Below are 23,816 nucleotides of genomic sequence, written 5' to 3' on the forward strand. Positions count from 1 at the left end.
TCCACAACACACAGCTCGGCTGGGCTAAACGGGATGTTGGCCTGTTTCCCTCATGAACGCATGTCCGCCATTTTCTCTTGCCAAATGTCGCCTTCTTACATGTTCTCTTCCTTCCGAGACTGACTCTGGCGGCAGGTAGGTGGCAGCAAAAGATAAGGGACACGTTGAGGAACCAATACCGACTTGAGAAAACGGGTCGGCAAGAATAAAAGCAGGAACCGGCAGAAAAGGAGCATGTCATTTTGCGAACTGCTCCGGAACATCATAGATCAAGCCTTCATATGGTTGGCTGTCATGGCAACACAAAATATATCCCCATATAGCCTAACATAATGTAATAACGCTATGGTTGGAATAGCACTACACTTTTCAAACATTGTAATTTAGTAGACTATAGTGACACACATTATTGAGGCACGTCAGCATGTGGAGACGGATAATCAGATCGAAATGAACACGCGTAGCCTTTTTTGCGTTTATGAAATCAATGATGTTATACATGATGTTATATACAGTATTGTGGTTTGGCTGTTGGTTGCAAGACTATATCTTTTTTTCAGTTGCAACACCAGATGTCACTATTCTTTCCGTTTTAGCTTGGATCTTATTCCGGAAGAAACAGGAAGAAAGTACTAACCCATTCCAAACCTTCTTCCGCCCATCCTAATTTCTCTAACTGTAATGCAGCGGCTGCGCCTTTCGCTACGGTACACGGAGGCGTTACTCGATTTGCTGCCTGCCACTAAAAGCAAGCTGGTCTCAAACGTTACCCTCCCATATTTCAGAACAACAATGCACTACCACACGGAAGCAAGAGGACGTCCAAACTCCACCGACTACAGGATTTATTTTAGTAAGTTGTGCGCATAAACACAGCTACTGTATGGGCTTACGTGCATGAATGACTAGTTTTGTTAAACGAATCCGTTACCGTTCTATGTAGTGAAACGTCCCTGTGCACGTCACACTACCACAGTACTTGCAAGCTGCTTTCGTATAGCCTAAATAACTTGCTAGGCAGACAACACTAGTCGCTAACTATCTTATTGGAAAGCACCAGCAGTTTTCTCAGCCTGTTAGGTTACACTTTTGTATTTAGTGCTATAGCGGAAATTACTACGTTGCACATCTCTTGGTCACGTGTGCTACTTTGTTGTCATTGCGTGCCTGTCATTGGTCTGTCAATGTCACATTATGTTATGTGGCCGCAACGCAGGTTAACGCCTATTCCAGTGATCTACGATACACCATTCAGACATTTCAGCACTTCGATGATATTCATGCCCCGATTTCCACTGTGAAAGTAAACGGACAAACTTAAGTTCATAGCTTTGTATTGTAAAATAATTGTACTATACAGAATGAGCTAGAGCTAACGTTGGCTTTGCATTGGACGTGGAGATGGTGTTTACACACGTGTCGTTTGACACTAAATCTATTGAAGACGTAGGTTAACAATACATTAGCCACGTGTGAACGATCACACCCAAGGTGTGAACCTCATCACCTTGGCGTAATAGACTCACCAGGCAAGCCCTCAAGAAGGGCTATTCTCTACATGGCCTTTTATGGATGTAGAAATAATTTGTGCCTGAAGATGCTGTTTAAAAGATGTTTCTGTGTGTGGGTGTTAGAAGGTTGTGCAGTTTGTTTTTGTGTGTTCATCCAGAGAACGCAGAGGGGAAGTACATTTCTCCATTTCATGATATCCCTCTGTTTGCAGACACAGAACAGGTAACTTGACATTTTCAAATAGTAATTTGAATCTTGTGAACACCTGTGTGAGAAGGTTGAAATGTCATTTATTGACATTAATATTATATTTTGTTTTTCAATGTACATGTTTTACTCTGCAGGGAAATGTGCCATCTAAAAGAGTCAAGAAAAATGAGAGCGAGGTATGGTGGCCTTTTAGGGTCATTTGTCTACTTTTAATAAAATCACAGGACTTCAATGGTAACGGTTGACTTTGTTTTGCCCTTTCTTGAATGTCAGGTGCTGTTCAATATGGTTGTGGAAGTTCCACGGTGGTCAAATGCAAAAATGGAGGCAAGTATCAAGGAAACTACTCTCTAATGTAACTTTTTTGAACAAAATGTGTTTATAGTTCAAGATTTGTGCAATGGGCTTGTAAAAAGGATATAGCAAGGGCCATGTTTTGACAGGTACAGACCCAGATGAAAGCTTATCTTTCCAACATGGTGTAGAAACACCAGCCAATCGTATCAATAATACATCTTCTGAACGGAAGAGGGAGGGGCAACAAATTCCCTTTAACCCTTGTGTTATCTTCGGGTCATTCTGACCCATCAGTCGTTGTGACCCACCGTCGTATTGCGACAACTTTACCGCATACAAAAACAAAGTAAAGCAATTTTGTATTTTTGTAAGCATGCGTCAGACCCCCCACATTGCGAAGGTTAAAAGAAAATTATTTTTATTTGTTTTTGTATTGGGTAAAATTGGGTAAACACAACGATGGTTCGTTATGAACCTTTGGGTCATGTGACCCGAAGGCAGCACAAGGGTTAATTTATAATGACACTCTTGCCGTGTGTTGGTGACATGACATGTCACCAACATGAATGACGTGAATGAAGCACTTGAAAATACCCTCCTCTTCAAGTTGACATAAAGGTCAGTTCTGTAAATAATAGAAAACGCAGAAAGAACAAGCTGGAGTTTCTCACCCCTTTTAATTCAGCCATTCGGTTTGTGAGAGGACCCATGTGTTGGTAAGATGCACACAAGTTCGGCACAGATTTTTTGGACAAAACAAACCACATCCATATCACATTTGACAATGTTGTATATTTATTTTTAAACATTGTTTTGTCACTTTCTCAGATTTTTATTTTGTGGGTTTCGTACCGTAGATCGCAACGAAGGAGCCTCTGAATCCCATCAAACAAGACGTCAAGAAGGGGAAACTGCGATATGTGGCCAACATGTTCCCTCACAAAGGCTACATTTGGAACTACGGAGCGCTTCCCCAGGTGAGAGCACCACCTTGAGGAACTTAAACCTCCACAAATAGTATCAAGTTCAAAGAAGCAAAACACTATTGACTGTGATTTGACGAGCAGTGTACAGTCAACCATCGATTCCCTTTCGACATCTGTTCTGTGTTGACCATCTCTTTTGTTCTGAGACCTCGCCGAATCATATCTGAGCCTGGCCTGGAAAGTATCTATGCTCGGGGTGGATTTTCTTTTAAGCATTGTTGTTCACACTTATACAAACCCTATTCATACTTTTGTTTTCTGTAGCTGAAGCATTGAGACTTCCAGCCTGCATGTCAGTCAGCCTCCATACAGCCTCCTCCAGGTGTATTGATGTAGACACATGATAGATAGATGCTCAGAACCACTTCAGGATTAATTACAACCAACTTGTTCATTGAACTCCAGTGTTTGGCCCTGGACTCCATTGTGTAAGAGTGCATTCGAACGACCGGATGTTCTTTGATGTCAGCATCATCGATTCGGCTATTATTCCCTTGTTACATGCTGCACCTACAGTTGGCTATCTACTAACAAACAAAAAAACTGAAAGTTTTAAAAAAGGAAAATGGGAAAATAAGTCGTAATCAATGAGTTTGGCCTTCATCCATTTCTTTTTAACGTTATTGATCTTCCTTCCTTGCTTTCTTTCTTTCTTTTGAATCACACAGACATGGGAAGATCCAAACCACACCGACAAAGACACTGAGTGCTGCGGAGATAACGACCCGATAGACGTGTGCGACATCGGCTCCAAGGTGCACCAGCAGTGTTTCAGCACATTTTTTAATTTGTATTTTTTTTTTTATATATAGCGCCAGATCACAAAATAAGTCATTTAAGGTTACCTTTCCTATAAAACTGTTCTATAGCTTGGTCTTTTATTAAACAAACTAAATGGCCTTATGTTATTTATCTTATTTACACGACCCCCCCGTTCACTTTCACTTTCTGTGAAAAAAGTCTGAATGTAGCAATGTTACAGAGATGGAAAAATGCCATTTGGTGATGCTCTTAATATGGTATGTGATGGGATGACGTCAGCACTTGTGTGTTTCCCCATGTCCCTCCAGGTGTGTTTGCCAGGTGATGTCATCCAGGTGAAGGTGCTGGGGGTTCTGGCCATGATTGACGAGGGAGAGACGGACTGGAAACTCATCGCCATCAATGCAGAAGACTCAGACGCTCCCAAACTCAACAGTGAGACCAAACGAATACATCTCAATATAGCACTTTGACTTGGCCTGAAGTGTAAATATGTATATTTTTTTACTTTGTGTTACCCTGGGAATCCGACCAATCAGAGCTCAGGGTGTATCTGCTCTGGCAGATGGGTCTGGCCACCCAATCAAAATGATTTCACTCCGGCATGAAAAACACTGGGCCAATCACAACATTTTATCTGATACGGGGCGGGTTTAATATGATGACTGTACAGAGGAGTGCTGATGAGGCGTTCTTGTAAACAACCAAGACAAGAATTCATTGCTCTGATTGGTTGTATTTATCCAATTGTATCCAATTGCGTCCAGAGGCATTTTGGTTTGCACTCGTTGATAACGTCCCTTAGACATTGAATGGTTCCAGACAAATACGCATACCGATGCAAATTGTTCTGGCGATGCCAGGCTAAAGAAGTTCTGCTTTTTACCCCACATTGCTTAGCATCCCAGCAATGCAAACACAACATTGCAGGTGTGAGAATAAAGAATTACAAAATACCTACTTCCCATTCTGAGGGGCGATACCAGTAGACATCACTGCCAGTATTCAAAGTGCTGCTTAAATTCACCAGTGTGTGCTTGTGTTGCTATTCCACTCAGGTATTGAAGATGTGCGCAGGAGCAGACCGGGCCATTTGGAGGCTACTGTCGACTGGTTCAGGAAATACAAGGTGCCGGATGGGAAGCCAGAGAACCAGTTTGCCTTCAATGGACAGTTCAAAGACAAGGTACATAGACTTTCTCCCATTTAGCCTCTAACTGATCTAGCGATGTGGCGAAACTTAGCGATGTGGTGTGTTTTTATAGCCTGCATGTGTTCCATCCCAGTGCAGAGGCGGTCATTTAGAGGAGGACGGGCGCCTGAACGGCTTGTTTTCTACGAGGGGAACTGACCATGTTTTTCATTTGTTATGATGTTCCTTGCATCCTCTCCAGGACTTTGCAGTGGAGATCATCAAGTCCACCCATGTGCACTGGAGGGCACTTGTGCGCAAGCAGAGTGACGTCGGAGACATCGATTGGTGAGTTAGTGGTGTGTGTGAGGGGGAGAAATGAGCATATCTTTGCCAGTTTGATTATATATATATATATTTTTTTTTGTTTGGATTGCTGTAGACACTTTCTAACGTTGCTCGATGGTTTGTGTAATAGTCCTCATCAAGCGCACAGAAACGGACACAGCTATTTGATTGGAAACCGCTAATGGTTAGAGCAGAGGTCTCCAGCCCTGCTCCTGGAGAGGGCAGGGGTCTCCAGCCCTGCTCCTTGAGAGGGCAGGGGTCTCCAGCCCTGCTCCTTGAGAGGGCAGGGGTCTCCAGCCCTGCTCCTGGAGAGCTACCTGCCTGTAGGTTTTCGCTCCAACAGTAACCCAGCACACGCGATTTTAATAATGAGCTGGTTGATCAGATAACACGTGTTGAATCAGGTCAAATGTGTGTGATTGGAGCAAAAAGCAACAGGCAGGAAGCTGTCCAGGAACAGGGTTGGAGACCCCTGGGTTAGGACTGCGTTTTTAGACTGTTTCACGTTAACGTAATATGTTTGTTTGTCTACAGTAAGAACGTGTCTCTCTGTGAGAGTCCGCACAAATGCAGCTGCGAGGACGCCGCCTGTGTTGTGAAGTCGGTAAGAGCAGGAAACCAGACTTATCTGATCTTGTGTTTGAGTTTGGTTCCTACATTATCATGGGGCTAAACATCTGCATGCCACCACAGTGTAAACACAAGTCTGGTGTGTGGGTAAAGCTCAGTGAAAGAGCATTTGACTGTAGATCAAGAGATTGCATGATCCCCCAGTGCTAAATAACCGCACCACATTGAGTGTTATAACTTATAATCTGTGCCTGTTGCAGCCTCATGGCTGGCTGGCAGGTGTAAACCAGGTGGTAAAAACACCTGTAGGTTTGTCCTTTGATGAACATGACGTATGTTTCCTGTTTAGGCCCCGGCTTGGGGGGATCCACTTCCTGTTCCTGCTGAAGGTTAGTTTGGCGCTGAATCCCTTTACTTCCTCATAGCAACCAACCTAATATCATAGCAATTGGCCACTGCAAGTGTATTGTAAAGCTCTTATCCTGAAACAATACATGAATTCTAATATATTTTTCTTATGTAGTGGACAAATGGTATTTCCCCAACAAGTGATTTTTGGATTGGATCAAGACACCGGGGAGATCTTAGTTGAGTCTAATATCAACTTCCAAGCCCTTTCAAGTACTGTATTTCTATTAAATTACAAATATTTTGTATGCAGTTAATTTCATTTGGAAATTCATTTTGTATTGAAATTGGATTTCAGGGTTTTATTGTTGAAGACATAAAACGTTACATTTAAGTTGTATGTATTCAAGTTTTGATGACGATCGTACTGATGAAATAAGGGGACCCCACCCTCTAAACTGTAAATGAATTCCAAAATTAAGTTGGTTTATTACGTTTCTTATGTTCTTGATATGTACTGGATATTATGTACAGTAAGAGTCCATTTTATTTAATGATGCCAGTGTATATGCCAATATGCCTTTCAGGACCTGTTAAACGGATGAAAATGGTCCTTATTTGGATAAATAAAAGCATCTAGATGTTACATTTTTGCTTCAGCCGTTCTATCCATTATTACAGTTGCCTAACGTAGTATGTCAGTATTCATATCCGGTTGGTTACTAAGCCCAGTGTTAATACTCACTTAAAGAACACCAAGGAGGTGGTTTCCCCTCAGGTCGTTTCCTGTACCTGATAGGGAAAGATTCGAACACAAACAATAAACAGTACAAGGAAAGGGAGGTGACACTGTAAAGTGCTTTAAATAAATATAAATTTTATTAAAAACACCCACATCTCAGCAATATCAGGAATGATATAATAAACAGCTTTCAAATAAACTGCATTCAGTACATTACAATACTTACAGTATGTATATCCATCCTTAATCCCATTTTTTTGTAGCATACCAATCTTCAGAAGGGGGAGGGGGGGGGGATTAAGGGAGCGGTTAAAAAAAAGAGAGGCAGAAAACAATTTCCTAAACCTTTAGTGTCTGAAAAACTGAAACACCAACGTGTGTTAAACTGCTGGCTAACACAGAGCTGAGAGCTCTGGCATGTTAGTCAAGCTTAGAAAGTCATTCAAGTAACGCTGGCTCACTCAGAAGCGTCTTCAAGTATGGCTATGATGCTCACCCGCTATATCGTCATGGAAACATTGCCTTTCACGACCACAACCTGCTACTGTTGCTGGGTTCTGTACACAGAAATTTAACATTGAAAAATGTCTAATTATTCATTTTCTTTTCTTTACAAAAATGGAATCCTGTACAAAAAAAGTCTTACTTCTTGAAGTGATTGAACTAACTGGAAGGGGGATCTGTGTTTGACAGAGTAGCTTCTACTAACCCTACTGGGGTTATTCAACCATAAGCATTCTGTCAACTTGGAAAATACTCAAATTAGATTAAAAGGACAAGATGATGATGATGATGATTGCTGATAGACAATGGGTCGTGGGTACATTTTGACAAAACTACAAGAAACCTACACCATTTAACATATAACAATATCAGGGTGTTAAAAAAGTTGTATTTTTTGCAATACAAACAACCATGGTATTTACAACGTGGCATAATTTACTTTTAAACACATTTACAATAATCTACTTTCTTATTTTAAATAAAAAGTTTTGTGATCTTTCATGACATTTTCTGAAAAAAAGAAGTGCTTTCAGAATACAAAAGATGTCAGAATAGGGGGAGTCCTCGCTCAATCATAATTATTATTCCATCAAATACCACATTAAATCAAATGGAAAAGGGTTAGGGAAGTGGGGACTAACCAATTAACCAAAATACAATTGTTTAGTGGTTATAAATAAATTTAGAATTACCTATACACAGGCACAGGTCTTCTATGGTTATAACTGCCCTGGACTTGCCTCTTGGCAAAACCAAACACATTTCTTTCTACCTTCAATGCCATACACTTTCCCTTTAGTCAATTTCAGTGCATAAATTCAAATTACTTCTTAAAAGTTTACCATCAATCTAAAACAGAAGAACAAAAAAGCAGGTTGTCAATATCATGAATGTATCTACCAAAGGTAATTGTGTTTTTTTTAAGTGTAATATTTACAAGTAATTCATTGGGAATTTTTAAAAAGTGGAGGAAAATCCCTGATAGAAACTAGCTGGAGCACAGGACATGTATGCGTGCACAGAAATTAGTTGAAAATATCCCTGATTTTGCTATCACAACAAAGCTTGAGTTCAAGTAATACTTTCAAACAGAGCAAGCATAACGAAAGTAAGCAATGAACTTTGCCTTGCGGCCTGAAGGATTTGTTATTGTAGTTGTAACGTTTTGTTGTAAATAACTATCCTACTGCCAAACTAGTTCTGAGGTATATGGCAAGTAGTTGCTTTACATTATTCATTAATAATATTCTCACCGCCCCAAAGTCACATTTCACGTTTCTAGTAGGTTGAGTATAGCACCATGTGAAATAAGAAAAAGTCAAAACCCAATGAAATTACTTTTTTTTTTTTTTTTTTTTTTACAGCAAATCTAAAATCGAAACTGTAAAATTGCGTAAATGACAAGAATTAATTTACTGTACATATCTCAACTTTTCTTTATCATACATCTACATTACAATTGTTCCAGACCCCACAGCAAGCCAGCTGCCTTTTGAAACTGTGAAACTAACTCTGAACCCTGGAACACATTCTTCATCATGTAACAAGATGGAGAACATGTTCAATTTAACAGTTGCATGACTTTGTGGCTAATATTCACAATCCAGGTTTGTTCAGTGAACCTGCGTTCAAAAAGTCAAAACGGTCAACAACAACCATGTAACTTTTACAAAGAAAACTGAAATAATTGCAAGACAACTTGCCTGTTGCCTGACAGTTTGAAACAGTACAATTCCAAACGGCACCTTTTTGAGAATGGATCGATTTTACAGTCTGAAGAATACAGTAAGGACTGGTAAACTGTATAAGAAGCACCAGAAAAAAATACTCAATACAAATTCCATTTGCATTATATCAGTTTTTACAGATCAACAAATCCATGCTCAATGTCATGGCTTGAATGTTCAGAAAGTAGTAACTTGCTTGCACCGTAGCAGTGTGTTTTTTGTTCCGGTAATGAAGGTGTTATCAACGATTTTAACTTATCAAAAGTGCTTAAGGAAACACATATTTTCACAAAATAAAATTTTGCTGATGATAGTTAGTCAATGATACAGTATTTTCAGTGTCATGTTCAAATATTTCAACCAGCGATGTTGCTCGTTACTTAAAAATTTGACATATTAATCAATGAGTTTGAAGGCAATTTAACAAAAAGACACCCTAGACTTTAGCACCGTGGATGTGGTCACCCACAAAGTTTTGTTTTTGCCATGATCTCTTGTATAAAACGTTGGGTTAGAAAAGTAAAGCCAGCCAAACAGTCCAGTTAAATAGATCAGTCCTTGTGTCAGACCAGAAGCACCAGAAGAGGAGTTTTGACAAAGTGTATCTTGTTACAGAAACCCAAAGAATAAATAAATACTTCCTTATTGGGAAGGCTCACACTTACATAATAAAGCTGTATTTCTCAGGAGATGACTGACCTGATATGTAAGATGGTACAAATCAATCAAACAGGTCTCAAGGTTGCTGTCTTCACCCACTCCCCAAACACACACACACCCATCTGCCATTGCATCTTGCCTTTAAGTTTGGATTCGATCCTCCAAACGTGAGGCCAGTGGTGCCTGAGGTCTCAGTTTTATGTCAAAATAGCACCTTGAGTGTTCTCACTGCTATTCACGAGGGCTAAAGGTGAACTAACCTGCATCTGGTTCCTTCAGACAAACTTGCTGTACGGCCCCGTGACCTTAGTGAATGCGAAGGGGGTTGAGTTGACATAGGTGTTAGTGGTGAAAGAATGAGACCCTTGCATCAGGGACTGGATGAACCGCTTGTAAGGAGGTTCTCCAGCCGGCTCCGTCGTGTCCACGTGTTCTCGCTTCACCCCCTTCTTGTTGCTCTTGCTCGGCGTCCCCTCCCCTCCGTTCCTCTCCGCGTCCTCCTCCTTCTCCCTCGCCTTCTCCGCCATCTTGGCCTCCCACAGAGCCAGGCCGTGCTTGGCCTCGTTCATGTTCTTGTGCTGGTAGAACACCAGGGATATCCTCGTCGGGTGGTTGCGGTCGGGGTTCTTGAGGGGCGTGGTGGCGTGCAGCTCTCGCTTGGCGCACTCGATGAGGATGGAGCCGTGACTGGGCGCCACCGCCACGCCCCCGATGTCCGGGTCCAGGAAGTTGTGCTCATTGTCGGACCACATCTCGGGCTTCTGGGGCGTGGTGGGCGTGGTGGGGGTCTGCGGAGTGCCGGGCTCCTGCTTGATCATGGGGCTCTGAAAGCTGCCGTTTGGGAGCCCGAACCCAGGATGTGTCGGAGTCAGACAGTCCCCTCCCAGCTGAGGAGGAAGATCCTGAGGCCCCATGCCTGCCGTCCCCAGGGGAAGACCCATCTCTGTCTTGATTTGCATCCGGAATGGGTCCTGCCCCGGAGGGTACATATGCTGGCTCTGGGCGAGGTACGGGTTGGGGTAACCACCAAACTGATTGCCTTTGCTCACAGCTGCGGCGTAGTCCAGACCGGGGTGGACCGCGGGAGATCGGGAGAGGGCGTCGAGGAACTGGGGGTCGGTGGCACCAGCGGGGCCGTACGAGGGGTACGGACTCATGGGGTGAACGCCGCCAGGCCGCATGCTACAGTTGCTGAACCCGTTGACCTGTAAAGCGGGTTCGCTGTAACGTGGTGGGTAGTTGACCCCGTAGCGTTGGTGCGCGGCATACTGCTGCTCAGGGTACAGCGTCGGACGCTGCTGCCGGTACATGTCCAGATGCTTTGGGTTCGAAGGGTAGTAAGGGTGGTAGGTGTCCAGGGACATGCCTCCGTTGCACTGGTAACCAGGGTAAGGGGTCCCGGGGTTGAGTGATCCGGGATAAGCGCTGACTGCTGGATTTGATCCGTTCATGTAGGGGGAGTTTTGGACATGTAAGGGGGAAGGGTAAGGGTTTGCTGGTGCTTGTTGCTGAAGTGGGTACTTGCTACCTGGTTTGGAAGTGCTTGGAAAGGCGCTGGGGTGGTCGGGGAAGCGGGGGTAGCTGGCTGGGTGCGGGGAGCCTGGGTAAGGGGGAAGGGCATTCTGGTGCTGCTGTTGTTGGAGTTGCTGTTGGTGGGCGCCCAGAGGGTGGGGTGGCTGGCCAGAGCTTGGGTTCACACCTGGGCGGGAGGAAGGAAAAATAAGTGAATCCCCTGTCACCCAAACTCTTCTTGGCAGAAATGTATAAAACCATGTGTGAATAGTAATCAAACTAAGCTGTGTTTGAAGCTCTAACCCAATCTCATACTACAGTGATTCATACTGAGTGATTGATGGATCTCCACCCATCTGGACAAGGATCCCAACATTTCTACGGAGAACTGTACGACTAGTATAAGTATGTGTGAATAGTCGTCAAACTAAGTCGTGTTTGACGCTCTAGTGTTTTTCCCAGTGATCGATGGATATCGACAGTCTGATTGACGGCTCTCCACCCACCTGGCCCTGGGACATTCTGCGCAGTGCTACTTTCGTAAGTGCTACTCTTCATCTTAGCCTGAAGTGCGATCGCCGCCTTCTCCGCTTTGGCGTTGGGCGTGTCCATCATGGCGTTCTTGTTGGCCGCCGCCTTCTTGGCGTCCAGCTTCTTCTGCCGGCAGGACTTGGCCGGCTCCGAGAGCATCCGGATCTGCCGGCGGAACGAGCTGAGCACCTGGATAGCTCCTGACTTCACCTTCTCGCGCTGGGCCTCCTCGCTGCCGAACTCGTCCGTGTTGGAGGCCTTGTAGAGGGGCAGCACGTGCAGCTGTTCGTCCTCAGGGATCTTGCCGATCTCGCGGTTGTCCTCCCTGGTCAAGGTGCACACCTGGAGGGAGAGAGTGTGAGAGGAGAGAGAGAGTAAGAAAGAGAGAGAGAGTAAGAAAGAGAGAGAGAGTAAGAAAGAGAGAGAGTAAGAAAGAGAGAGAGAGTAAGAAAGAGAGAGAGAGTAAGAAAGAGAGAGAGTAAGAAAGAGAGAGAGAGTAAGAAAGAGAGAGAGAGTAAGAAAGAGAGAGAGAGTAAGAAAGAGAGAGAGAGTAAGAAAGAGAGAGAGAGGGACGGAAGAGGCATGGTGAGCGTCGGTACATTGCAGCATCTCTACTCTGGTCCAACTAATGCAGCTAAATCTTAAAAATGTACGTAATTTCTGACAGGACTTTAAAGCCTTAAAAAAAGGTACGAAAGCAGTTACACGTACAATTAAACTTAATATGATCTAGGATAGAATAGCGCCAGACCACCTTCCAGGTCTCTACTCACCACAGTACTCCCCCCCTGCATGTTGTGCAGGTCTCTGTGAGCGTGGGCACAGAAGTCCATGCAGGCAGTGACCCCTGAGAAAGGCCGTCCCTCCTTCAGACCCAGACGGCAGTCGGGCGCACGCTGCTCATGCTCTACCTGAGACGAGAACGTGACAACAACATAGGTTTATACACACACACACACACACGTGTACACAAACACAAAACAGTATAGTATTACTATTTTATTAGCATAGTATATGACTTTTATTTAAAAAAAAATATATAGTGTATAACTAGTATTAGTATATAGCTAGTATATAATATATACACTATATATACACACAACTATGTATAGTATTAATATATAGTGAATGTCTGTATAGTACATTGTGTTGTGTACTTTAGAATTGAGGGCATGAATTATCCTGCTATGCTGCTTGGAACTGCACCCAAGACTCAGCCGCTGTTGCAATAAAAGGATTGGATTTTGATTTGACCTTTATTATAACAAAGGAGGTTGAGTTAAGTATCCCACGCACACCAATAGGGGACGCCATTCCTGTGTTGCTAGGCAGGATGAGCTATTGGAGAGGATGGATGGGTCGTAGCACAGTGCACCATTACAGCGCACCATTCCAACGCTACTAACCTGGTTAGCGTACGCATCGGGTGCCAGGATTTTGTAAGTGGGGGCCATCACGGTTGCCAGATTCTGTAAGTTCTGCTCCAGTTTCTCCTCCTAAAGAACCGACATAAACACGTCAGGTTGGTGTTACCTTCATATCTACACACTCTCCTACAACGGATCCACAAAAAAAGTATACTGAAACATCACTAGCAAACACATTTCTCCAACTGTCTGGTTTTAAGTTAATTATTAGGTTTAAGCTTTTCCCCCGGATCAATAAAGTATATTTCTATCTAATCTATCTAAAAAAATTGTCTCCTACAACGTATCATCCCACAGCATCCAATAATGAATATCATCATCAACCGGTAAACCCACTTGGTACTTCACATTTATTTTATACTTATACCCACCTGGTACTTAATTTATTTTCTGACCTGTTTTATAGTTTTATAGTGTATTGTATTTTATTTCTGCTAGTACTTTCTCCTGTGTGCACTGACGTAAAGGCGAGCTGCTGTAACAAAGAGTTTCCCTTTGTCAATAAAGTATTTCTGATTCTGAAACATCGTTAGTAGACATATTTCTCCAACCGTCTGGTCTGAGGTTAGTTACCTCTCTGGGATCGTCTCCCAGCAGCTTGAACTTGCGCGGGACCTTGCTCCTGGCGAACTTGCAGCCGTTGTAGTACATGCTCCAGGAGCACCCAAAGGAGAAGGAGGCCCCGCATGCCTCCTGTTCCAGGCCCTGACAAGCACACGTCCGCCTGAGAGAGGGAGGCCAGAGGGGGAGGCCAGAGGGGGAGGCCAGAGGGGGAGGCCAGAGGGGGAGGCCAGAGGGGGAGACCAGAGGGGGAGGCCAGAGAGGGAGGCCAGAGGGGGAGGCCAGAGAGGGAGGCCAGAGGGGGAGGCCAGAGGGGGAGGCCAGAGGGGGAGACCAGAGGGGGAGGCCAGAGAGGGAGGCCAGAGGGGGAGGCCAGAGGGGGAGGCCAGAGGGGGAGGCCAGAGAGGGAGGCCAGAGAGGGAGACCAGAGAGAGAGACCAGAGAGGGAGACCAGGGGCTCAATACAGGGATGGAGGTTTCACATGAGGGCGGCACAGCTTTTTAGAAAGAACAATGTGTATATATACAGTATATACACACACAAAGTGTTTTTAAAAAGTTTGCTGTTTTCAAAACATTTGTAGTTGAAAAAATTTGTATTATTGAAACATTTATTTCAATGAAAAAGTGTGTAAGTGGATTCTTTTTATATATATACCATGAAACCTACGCTCCTGTCTGAATAAAACTTTGTCAGTGCATACAGTATGATCTCTGCTGTTACGTCTCCATAAATAGTGCATGTAATAATATAAGTATGGCTAAATTACATGAAGTTCATGACTAATTATATTCCAGCTGTAGCGAGGTGGTGTGTGTGTCTCTATTCACACTAAAGGGTGGTACACTTGCTTAAATTTACAGGAATTTTATTAGATAGTTTTTAGTATAATCCTAATCGCCATTCTAATTCAGTCAGGTTGTAAATACTCACCGTATTCATAACTACCTATGGAAAAGAGCGGTATACAGTTGAGGTTAAAACAGCTATGTGTGACTTCCAAAAAAGAAGATCCGAGTGGCACATCGCGACTCTTTCCATTGAGTCATCGTGTGGCTCAGACGACCTTTTGGAGTCGTGGATAAACCTGTCTGTCTCAGCGGGCAAACACTGCAGTGAAAGGAAAATGTACTTTTACTGTAGACGGAATGTCCATCGCCTTGAATATAGTTGTTATGTTTATGTTTATACAACATAGTTTTTAGGTGACAGTTGGGATTACGTCATGATTGTTTGTGTGTGAGGGGGGGGGGGTTATGTGAACATTCTAGGGACATTATTACACATCATGTTGGACAACTGTAACCGCTGCCAGCATTGTGGGTGCGCTGCTATAGATCTGCGTTTTATAGATCTGTGATCTATAGATCTGCGTTCTATATTCTGTAGATCTGCATTCTGTAGATCTATGTTCTGTAGATCTGCTTTCTGTAGATCTATATTCTGTAGATCTGCGTTCTGTAGATCTACGTTCTGTAGATCTGCGTTCTGTAGATCTGCGCTCTATAGATCTGCGTTCTATAGATCTGCGTTCTATAGATCTGCGTTCTATAGATCAGTGCTCTGTATATCTGCGTTCATAGATCTGCGTTCTATAGATCCGCGGCCATCCTTACTCCTCATTGATGGCGCAGCGTCTCTGCGTGAGGGCTCCATGTTTGCGCAGGGTGTCGCTGAGCTCCCCGTAGAGCGTGTCTGCCGTGGAGGTGGAGATTCCCTCCCAGATGAGGATGACCACGATGATGCACGCCGTCTCACACCTGTGACCCGACCGCTCGCGAACCAGCACCAGAAGCTTCTCCTCCCTGCTCCCCCGCCGAATCACCTAGGAGACCACACACAGTCAAGTAGACAGACATTACCGACAGGCCCTCAAACTGTATCTACTTTTTCCCCAATAAAATGTAAATATGTAGGATGTTCTTTTGGTATGTTCTGTATGTGAACTGTTTTTTTCCCCCCCCTCTGTGAAGCGCATTGTGTTGCCTCCTGGTATGAAATGCACTACATACATAACGTTTGATATATCGATTGATTGATTGTATGGATCTTTTGTGTTTGTATTCCTGAATTAAAGTTACTGTAGAGTGCGTTACTTACCCATTTGGCGATGGGACAGCCCTGTGTGCTCTTCCCTTCCTTTCCTGTGTACACAACCTTCTCAATCCTGATGGCCTTACCAGTCAGGCCAGACCTGAAACACCAGTGCTGTCAGAGGGATGTCCTTTGTGTGAGGGGAATAATGTATGTGTGTATGCATCTATTCATGGGCTGATCTGCCAATATAGACCGGTGAAAGATGATTGATGAGAGAGTGTGTGTGTGTGGTTTGGTCTATGTTAGTGAGAGAGAGAGAGAGAGAGAGAGAGTGTGTGTGACAGTATTTCTCACCTGGTCTCCATGATATCTCTGATGGTGCTGACATTAGGAGCAGCCCCTAAGTGTGTGTAATAGGGACCCTCATCCTTCTCACTGATTTGATCTAAGAAACACAAAAACAAACTCAAACACCGAACAACCGGCCAGTTTCAATACCTGATGAAAACATGCTGTAGAACTAAACTCTTCTGATCGTTGATATTCTGCCATATATTAACCTTCAGAACCTGGCAACTATATATTATGCACCATGTGCACCTCAATTTGAATGACAGAGTTGAAGTGATTTACATATTTACAGAGTTACTAACCTCAGAGATTTACAGAGTTACATGATTCTAATATGAACATGTTGCTCAGTTTCTCAGTGTGTTAGGGTAGGTAGCAATTTTGGCTTCAGTTTGAAAACAAAATATCCCACCCCCTCCCTTCAAAACCACTCCTCCAAAACACACACTGCCTGTTTACTGCGAGGAGGTAGGTCGACAGACAAGTAGCCCAACTGAATGAAATGATTGGTCATGTTCATTACAGTCCTGCAATGCCCACAGATATCAAATGTATATATTTGTCTTGGTTGCTATCAGAATGTGACAATAAAGTGCTTCTCAACCACATTTCCCACCATGCCTTAAGTGTGTGCTTAATCCATACTTTCGGACGCATTATCAATCGAAACATTCAAAGACCCAGACATGCTACTCACCGACGCAATGGCATGATGGGATATCGTACTGGGTCTTAATGGGCGTGTCCAGAAGGTTTTTGATGGGCGTGTCCAGGAGTTTTAGAGGGGAGTCGACAAAGCTCTGGAGCAAGGGTTCCTTCTTAGGGGTGAAGTCTGGGTGCCTCTTCATCCCACTGGTGGGAAACGCCGGCCCTGCATCCTCTCCCCCTCCCCCACCACCCCCTCCGAGATCAGCGTTGGTGGACAGTATCGTTACAGCACCTGAAGACTCCACCTTGATCTTATTGGGCGACTTGATGCTGAGCGACTTCCTCTCAAAGACAGGCGACAGCTGGTACTGGCGGAGGGTCTGTTCCATGGTTGCCAGGATACTCCTCTGGGAGCTTCTCTGGGAGCAGGTTGACACGGGGTGCTGGGTGTTGGGCTCCTGCTTGATCTGCACCCCGCCCCCCATGCCGCCCCCCATGCCGCCCCCCATGCCCATCTCCCCTCGGTCCTGCGGGTGGTGCAGGGGCCCTGGTGGCACCTCGATGCACGGCCCGTTCTCCATCTTCACCGGCCGCAGGCCTGGTTTGAGATCCCCCAGGTGAGGGGGGTGTCCGAGGCGCTGTTGCTCTTGCCTCTGGAGGAGGTGCATCCTGAGGGCCGCGTGTCTCTGCTGCTGATCCCCTCCCTGGAGCCCGGGGTGGCAAAGGGGGGGAGGTAGGCCTCTGGCTCCTCTCTCCTGCTGGAACTGGCTGCACGACTCAGAGGAACCTGGATGTTGCTGTTCGGTTTTGATGTACACCTGCTGCTGCTGCTGACACAACGCGCCTTGTGGCACTTGAGGTTGCGACTGGGGGAAGTCCATGTGGTTGGGCTGGCGGTGGGGTTGGGGGTGCTGGGGGGGGTAGGAGTGCTGCGTGGGGGCGGGGGCACCTGGACTGGTGGCGTACTGCTGCTGCATCTCCATCGCTGCTTTGCTGAACTTGTAGCTCTCCTGCATGCTGGATGCTTCTGCACTGCTGTAAGGGAAGAGGTTGGAGTCGGGCTGATGGGCCTGGGAGTGGAGTGGGGGGACGCTGGACCGGGAGGGGAGCTCTGGGAAGGCTTGCCCAGGTCTGGACTGCAGCTGTTGTCCCGGCTGGGGCTGACTCTGGGGTCGGCAGTTGGGGGATTTGATCTGCTGCTGGCTCTCGTACAGGGCTGGGTGGGACAGTGGGCGTGGCAGGTGTGGATGTTGTTGTTGTGGGGGTATGAAGCTGGGCGACAGTATATCCTCCAGGTCTGGGTCGCCTTCACATAAATGCTGCTCAGGCTGAACAGGGGGCCTGCAGAAGCTCCCCTCCACCTGGGGGGGCTGGTTACACCCCTGGGGGGGCTGGTTACACCCCTGGGGGGGCTGGTTACACCCCTGGGAAGGCTGGTTACACCCCTGGGAAGGCTGGTTACACCCCTGGGAAGGCTGGTTACACCCCTGGGGGGGCTGGTTACACCCCTGGGAAGGGAACTGCCCTTCCAGTTGGCCCTGCTGGGGAACCTGCATGTGGGGGCCTTTGGAGTTGCCCTGCGGCGGCCACTCAGGGGCAGTGTTGTGCCTGCCAGGAGCTGTCTGGCCCTCCTGCTGCCGGAATGATCCAGGGCCAGGGGATCCGTTGACAAAGCCTCCCTGCGTCTGGAGCCTCCTGGCTGGGCCTGGCTCCAGTATCTGGCCCTGGGCCTTGGGGTCTGGGTGTTTCTCCGGCTGGGGCTGGACAGGGAAACCCCTCCACTGCTGCTGGCTCTGTGGGACTCCCCGGTCGCTGCCTCCTGCTCTTCCTTCTCCACCTCCTATTCCTCCACCTCTTCCGCCTCCTCCTCCTCCTTTACCACCGGGTTGGGGCTGGGAGGAGTTGAGGTCGATCCAGCCCATCTGAGGAGAAACAGAGCCAAGCTCCTCCGTGCCATTGGATAAGCCAGAGCGAAGAGGCGCTTGCGACCCAGGCTCGGCACCTCCGTGCTGGGAATGGGGCAGAGGGCCCTGGGGTCCCATGGAGCCTTTGGGGGTTAGGGTGTCTCTTCCACACGGATTCCCCCCAGATGGATGCTGCGATTGTTGGGGCTGCATGCCATACTGGAAGCCCCGTTGTGGGTCGTGGTTTGGCCGACCACCGCACCCAGGATCATCACTCCTCTGGCCCAGTCTCGGCATTCCTGGACTGGGGAACGATCCATACCCGTGTACGTCCTCCTCCGCACTCGGCCGCTCCGGGAAGGGGCCCTGGTGGTTCTGGTTAAACTCCACCTGGCTGGGTTTGCCAAAGGCTTCTTGTTTGGAGTTTTGCCCGGCTGGATAACAATGCGTGCCGTTCTGGTGCAGTCCGTTGTCGGTACCAGGCCCCTGCTGTCCCGGCTGACCCACGGAGGGATCCTGGTCTTGCCCCGGAGTGCCCTGGAGGGGGTGCGACTGCTGCTGCGGCTGTTGTCGTTGTTGTTGTTGTTGTTGGTGGTGGTGGTGTTCCCCGCCTCCATAGCTGTTATGCGAGTATCCATTCACCATGTAGGGGGTCGTGGCAGAGCTGTAGCTGTTACCACCGCCATGCGCTACCCTAGACTGGGCCTCAGAAGAGGGGGGCATCGGGGCTGAGAGGGGGAATCCTGCGGTAAGAGAAGGGGAACTCCGGGCCGGACTGGGACGGTGGTGACCTAGAGAACCATCGTTTCCGGCAGGTTGCGTTCCGCCGTAGTTCTGCGGGGCGATGGATACTTGCTCGGGGTAATACTGAGAGAGAGTTTTCTCCAGAAGGTCACCAGGAGTACCCTCCATGGAGGTAGGGGGCGCTGTAGCACCGTTTGCTATCTGCATCTGTTTGGAATTATTCCTGGAGAGTGAGAAGATATCCCTGTTGGAGAAGTTGCAGTTTCTCTTCTCCAGTTTTGTCTCAAACTGCCCCGGTTTGGTCAGCTCAGGGTAGTCGTTGTCATCCCCTAAGCCTCCATCTCCCAACACACCCTTTTCATCCCAGGAAGTCATGTCCCCTTCTCCATTCACCTCAGAGTCACCCGGACGCTGTCTCTTGGGCTGCTGTCGGCCCAGTAACGACTGGCCTTCCAGCGTTTGCTTGAGCTCCCCGTTGATATAGGAGCCCTGGTCAAACAGCCCCTGTACCAAGGCTGGGCTGCTGCAGTCTCTGTGCCTCTTCATTGGGTTGATTCCTGCGTCGGACCCTACGGCTGTGTAATGGTTCCAGTTTCCCTCCCCGTTGATCTGTGGAGATGGCCCCTCCGGCGACTGGGACCCATTTTGGATCTTGGTGGCGATCGGAGTGTCTGGGTTGTTGGCGACGGCTCTGAGCTGCGCTAGGATCAGACTTTCTTCCGTCTCATGGCTGCCCTGTTCTGTTTCCATCTGGCCTGCTCTGAGTCCATCCACAGGGCGTCCTGGACGGGAGAGAGGGAGAGAAGGTCACGTTAAAACATGAAAACACCTTTCCTAATCACACTGGGCAAGGCACTCAATAGACATCTGTCATTATTTGCTTTTATTTCATATTTCTTTCGCCCACATATAAGGTTCCCCATCCTCTAAGCCCGACTTCACAGGAAACTTCACACTGAGTATTTGAGGGGGTAGCGATAACGAACTCTAAGATTGCTTGTGTCCAGGGCCAGAGGGGTAAAGGTGAGGACGGGTCAACGGAATCATTTGGAAAAGTTGGGCTCTGAGTGCAAATGTGATGTCAGGACTTGACTGTTACAGAATTGGATTGCCCTCACCCTTGACCTCCTGCTCGCCCTCTGTACGGATGCCAGTCAAGGAGAGAGGGAGAGCGAGAGAGAGGGAGACGGGAATGGAGTGATGGAGGGAGCGAGAGAGAAGGAGAGAGGAAGAGAGAGACAGGGAGTGAGGAAAAGAGAGGGAGTGATAGAGAGAGACGGAGTGAGGGAGGGAGGAAGTGAGAGAGTGAGTGAGAGACTGAGGGATAGAACTAGGTTGTGCATTCACAGACTCCTACACCCACACATCTCAGAGCGTGGGAACCGGCCCATTTCAACATACTTGTAATAGTATCACTGTGTCAATGGAAAAAGAGATTCAATACTCTTCCAAGTTATTTATACACATTTTAGAGTTAGAAATATGAGAGGGTAATCAGTTCCTCATAGTGCTCTAAAATTTGTAAGAACACCTGCATGTATAACTTTCCCCTGATAGGAACTTGTTACAGTCTTAATTTACAGGTTGTGTCTCTTTTGAAATGTGTCCCTGTTGGCAGATTCTTTCTCAGGCAAAAACACATCAGGCATCCAAAACATGACCAAGTTCTGCATCTCTGTTCCTAGCCCTCCCTATTCCTAGCCCTCCCTCTTCCTAGACCTCCCTGTTCCTAGACCTCCCTGTTCCTAGCCCTCCCTCTTCCTAGACCTCCCTGTTCCTAGACCTCCCTCTTCCTAGCACTCCCTCTTCCTAGCCCTTCCCCCAACACAAACTGTCCACCTCCTCCGCCCCCCCCTTCTCTCTTCTACCCTGCTCTGTTCAACTCTACTCTGTTCTACTCTACTCTGCTACTCTCTTCGGCTCTTTTTGTCAAAAACGGGCCCTGCGCAGACAGCGCCTTTGAGAGTGAGGGAAGGGAGAGCGTGAGAAAAAGAGGAGAGAAAGAGAGAGAAAAGAGAAAAGAGAAATGAGAGAGAAAAAGAGAAAGAGAGACAAAGAGGAGAGAGGGCGACTGAGGGGAAGCTATCCTTGGTTTTAGTCAGCATGCATACCAACGGTTCCTCACGTTCTGGCTGTGTTCAGGCAGATGCTTCACAAAGGCCCATGTCTGTCTGGGGACCGGCTGGCTAGACGCTGACCCTCGTTCTGCTTGGACAGCATGACTCGTGAAACAGAACAGCCACAGTCTTGTATGTGTGGTACATGTGTTCGTAGTAACACATGTTTGCAAAACATTTTTTAGGTGGAGGCCATCTTGTTTTACAGTGCCAAATTTCAGTATGGATTTGGACGTGGCAAGTATGTGTTTTGTGTTGCTTGTTGAGATGGTGGTGGGACATAAGGGGGGAGCTCTGACAACAAGCTTGGCCCCCCCTTGTGCTCCCCCCCAAAGGCCACCACATCCACATCCAACATCATAGACTACAGTTGATGTAACTGATGCTAATAATGTAATTGCAAATGTAATAACGTAGCTGTAATGAATACAAATTTGAATAATTTTTTAATTATTGTGCCTGTTAATGCCTGTTAGATTGATATTATAGGAGATCAATATTGTCAAACTTAACTAGCCCCTGTAACAGTACCACTGGCTTAGAACTGGATCTAGAACTGCCAGTGTGTGTGTGTGTGTGTGTGTGTGTGTGTGTGTGTGTGTGTGAGGGAGGTGGGGCAAAGTAAATGTTAAAGATGGTAAATGAGAGTTGGTGGGGGGCACTGCAACATGTCATCTGTTGGGCACTCTCCCCCCTCCCTCCCCCTCCATCCCTCCCCCCGCTCTCCATCCCCCTGCCCTCCCTCCCTCCCTCCCCCTCCATCCCCCTGCCCTCCCTCCCTCCCTCCCCCTCCATCCCCCTGCCCTCCCTCCCCCCCGCCCTCCCCCTCCCCCCGCTCTCCCTCCCTCCCCCCCCTCCCTCCCTCCCCCTCCCTCCCTCCCCCTCCATCCCTCCCCCCGCTCTCCCCCCTCCCTCCCCCTCCATCCCTCCCCCCGCTCTCCCCCTCCCTCCCCCTCCATCCCTCCCCCCGCTCTCCATCCCCCTGCCCTCCCTCCCCCTCCATCCCCCTGCCCTCCCTCCCTCCCTCCCCCTCCATCCCCCTGCCCTCCCTCCCCCCCGCCCCTCCCCCCTCCCCCCGCTCTCCCTCCCTCCTCCCCCCTCCCTCCCTCCCCCTCCCTCCCTCCCTCCCCCCGCTCTCCATCCCCCCGCCCTCCCTCCCTCCTCCCTCCCTCCCCTCCACCCGCCCCCCCCCCCCCCACACACACACACACACATCTCTTAAAAGTAAGGTCACACTATGTCGAAGACAGACTGCTGTTGTAGATCTATGAAGGTTATCATTATGGGCTGTAGAGTGTCGCCATGGCGCCACCAAAGATGAACCAGCTTAATTAATACATGATGCAGTGTAATAGCAGGCTGAGTCTGAGCCGTCTGTTTGGCAGCTACGGGTCTGGCTGTACGCTCACTCATAGCTGAACTTCTCTACGCCTACACACATTAACTGCTTTTGTACAATCTCAATCTGTATCTCCTCAACGATTTTTTTTTTTTTTTACACAGACTTTTTTATGACGCATAGGGCTTTACATATGCCCCTACAACTGCCCCTCGACCAACCAGAAACCCTCAAGGAAGACAACGAAGACGAGGTCAAATTCCCAGGAAACCTCTGAGAGAGATGGAAGACATGTTTTGAGGAGCAGTGCAGCGAGGGTTCCCCTCCTCCAGGGATGGTGACACAGAGAGGTGCAGAACAGGCAAAACACAATTACGCAGTATTAATAGAGAAGAATTAGCAAGTGAATTATTCAATTATTACGAGTTCTGAATCAGTAGAGCTCTTCTTCTTTTCCTGCTGGTTCAGTTAGAAAGGCGATTGCCTTTGACTATGCATGACTCGTATCATGCTGGACCTGGCAGTGACAGAAGGACATCTAGACCGGTGACACTCAGAGGTGGTGTGAGTTGAGAGACCTGATACTGCGGTATCGTATTATGAATCTCATTATCACGTCGACCTCAGAAACACCCAACCGCCCTCAATTCTTCTCTTCTGGATGTTTACTGTTGCTTGGTGAGGTGGGACTATGCTGGCCGCTTCTCTACGGAAAACAGAGTACACAGTGACAGCTGACTCCCCATGTTGACTTTGAGATGGTGGGGTGTAACAGCTTGTGTGTGTGTGTGTGTGTGTGTGTGTGTGTGTGTGTGTGCGTGTGTGTGTGCTTTCTTTACAAGGGAC

The 23,816-nt window shown here is 47.2% G+C and overlaps 2 protein-coding genes across 2 annotated transcripts in view; one reads left to right on the forward strand and one right to left on the reverse strand.

The window, feature by feature from the left end:
• Positions 1-610: 610 nt before the first annotated feature.
• Positions 611-6,811, forward strand: ppa2 (inorganic pyrophosphatase 2). The gene is made up of 12 exons (XM_062478903.1): positions 611-853; positions 1,670-1,734; positions 1,857-1,898; positions 1,996-2,049; positions 2,877-2,996; positions 3,674-3,760; positions 4,076-4,202; positions 4,826-4,953; positions 5,162-5,247; positions 5,782-5,851; positions 6,167-6,206; positions 6,341-6,811. The coding sequence occupies exons 1-12, from the start codon at positions 682-684 to the stop codon at positions 6,367-6,369; spliced, it is 1,020 nt and encodes a 339-aa protein (XP_062334887.1). The 5' UTR covers positions 611-681; the 3' UTR covers positions 6,370-6,811.
• A 211-nt stretch (positions 6,812-7,022) lies between these two features.
• Positions 7,023-23,816, reverse strand: part of tet2 (tet methylcytosine dioxygenase 2) — a 37,454-nt gene continuing 20,660 nt past the window's right edge. Inside the window, exons 2-10 of the mRNA XM_062478791.1 lie at positions 16,916-20,296; positions 16,222-16,312; positions 15,931-16,024; positions 15,447-15,655; positions 13,842-13,992; positions 13,248-13,337; positions 12,615-12,752; positions 11,817-12,183; positions 7,023-11,497 (exon numbers count right to left, since the gene is read on the reverse strand). Coding sequence (XP_062334775.1) covers positions 10,074-11,497; positions 11,817-12,183; positions 12,615-12,752; positions 13,248-13,337; positions 13,842-13,992; positions 15,447-15,655; positions 15,931-16,024; positions 16,222-16,312; positions 16,916-20,264 — 5,913 coding nt within the window. The 5' untranslated portion in view covers positions 20,265-20,296 and the 3' untranslated portion in view covers positions 7,023-10,073. The remainder of the gene's footprint in view (positions 11,498-11,816; positions 12,184-12,614; positions 12,753-13,247; positions 13,338-13,841; positions 13,993-15,446; positions 15,656-15,930; positions 16,025-16,221; positions 16,313-16,915; positions 20,297-23,816) is intronic.

The sequence above is a fragment of the Osmerus eperlanus genome, chromosome 14 (genome assembly GCF_963692335.1).
Source record: "Osmerus eperlanus chromosome 14, fOsmEpe2.1, whole genome shotgun sequence".
NCBI lineage: Eukaryota > Metazoa > Chordata > Actinopteri > Osmeriformes > Osmeridae > Osmerus > Osmerus eperlanus.